Here is a 1,794-nt window from a genome sequence, read left to right as displayed (position 1 = left end):
CCGCCACCTGCACCCCGACCTGGTCTCGGCGAGCCTGGAGGGCGAGCACGGCGTCTGCTCCGAGCACCAGCAAGCCCTGAAGCTCTTCTGCGAGGTGGACGAGGAGGCCATCTGCGTGGTGTGCCGGGAGTCCCGGAGCCACGAGCAGCACAGCGTGGTGCCGCTGGAGGAGGTGGAGCAGGACTACAAGGTGAGCGGCCTACATTAAGGGGATATGGGAGTTTGGACAGGAGTTGGCAGGGATGGGTACTTGTTTAGTCTTTTTTTATTAGAGATTTGGGGGCGGGGGGGGGAGGGTTACAGAGGAGAAAGATGAACACACAAGGACAAAGGCTGAGGCTGTCCTCCCCAGAGGAAGCTGAGCAAAGACCGAAGCTGACCATTGTCAGTCAGCCTAGGCAGAGGGACAGAGGTAACAGATCCCTGGTATTAATTTCCGTCTGACCTGAGTTCTGAGTTTATCCCTAACCAAGACAACAGAACTCTGAACACATAGAAATGGAAAGCTGAGGTCCTTGACTTCTCAGCACAAGCAGAATCAGAACGTAACTGGGCTACTGCGGGCAGCTGGCCATGCCCCACACCAACTGGCCATGTCCTGGTCACTTTGCTTCCCTGGTGTGATGTAGAGCGAAGGACTTAGGATCAGGTGACCTGTCTCATCTTAGGCAGGTTTCAACCTGTTCGCGTTATTTTTTCCCTAGGCTTGTTACAATTAAAAGAGATCACGTGTGCCCTGGCCAGTGTGGTTCAGTTGGTCGTGTTGTCCTGTGCACCGAAAGGTCACCAGTTCATTTACCGGTCAGGGCATATGCCGAGGTTGTGGGCTCAATCCCCAGTCAGGGTGCGTGCAGGAGGCAGGCGATGATGTTTCTCTCTCTCCCCTTCCCCTTCCTCTAATATATATAGTAGAGAGAGAGAGAGAGAGAGAGAGAGAGAGAGAGAGTCATGTGCGTTAAAATATTTTATAAACCATAAGGCACTAATCAGATGTTTACTTTTATATTTTACTTTCCTTTTTGTCTTCCCTTCTTTGGATTTTGACCTGGTTAATGCCTTGCTTTCTAGTTCTCATTCTGAGTATTAGAAAGTTGACTCAATGACAAAAGTCAGTGTGAATACTAACTTCCTTACCAGAACCTAGGTGATGTGGCCCCTTGCAGTACCCAAGGAAAAAGAAGTTGTCTTCAGGCCCAAAAAGTCTTAACCTGGTGGATATTTAGTAGCAGCTGCTCACATCTCAGTAGTGCTTTACAATTTATAAAATGTATTTCCTCATGTTCTCCTACAGCAGTGATTTTCAAACTGTGGGTTTTCACCATTTAGTGGTTCTTAAAATAAATGAGTCATGCCCAGCATTATTTTAAAACTAAATAGAAAATATCACTGTGCATGGAGCATAGGAAGATATCCTATATAATAAAGAGGTAATATGCAAATTGGCCATCATTCCAGCACACAAGATGGCCACCACAAGATGGATGCCACAAGATGGCCGCCCCATGTGGTCAAAGATGGCCACCCCCATGTGGCCACAAGATGGCCGCCACAAGATGGCCTGTAGGGGCGGGCAGTTGTGGGTGATCAGGCCAGCAGGGGAGGGCAGTGAGAGATGACCAGGCCAGTAGGGGAGGGCAGTTGGGGGCTATCGGGCTGGCAGGGGAACAGTTAGGCATCAATCAGGCTGGCAGGGGAGTGGTTAGGGGGTGATCAGGCTGGCAGTCAGAAGGAGTTAGGGGCAATCATGCAGGCAGGCAGGTGAGCAGTTGGGAGCCAACAGTCTGGATTGTGAGG

At 50.2% G+C, this 1,794-nt stretch overlaps 1 protein-coding gene across 1 annotated transcript in view; it reads left to right on the top strand.

Annotated features, from left to right (window-relative positions):
• Positions 1–567, top strand: part of LOC102758275 (tripartite motif-containing protein 52) — a 2,242-nt gene extending 1,675 nt beyond the window's left edge. Inside the window, exon 3 of the mRNA XM_006766856.2 lies at positions 41–567. Coding sequence (XP_006766919.1) covers positions 41–208 — 168 coding nt within the window. The 3' untranslated portion in view covers positions 209–567. The remainder of the gene's footprint in view (positions 1–40) is intronic.
• The last annotated feature ends 1,227 nt before the right edge of the window (positions 568–1,794 follow it).

The sequence above is a fragment of the Myotis davidii genome, unplaced genomic scaffold (assembly GCF_000327345.1).
Source record: "Myotis davidii unplaced genomic scaffold, ASM32734v1 scaffold862, whole genome shotgun sequence".
In the NCBI taxonomy this organism is placed as follows: Eukaryota; Metazoa; Chordata; class Mammalia; order Chiroptera; family Vespertilionidae; genus Myotis; species Myotis davidii.
The sequence above is the reverse complement of the archived record's forward strand: the minus strand, read 5'-3'. Positions and strand labels throughout refer to the sequence as shown.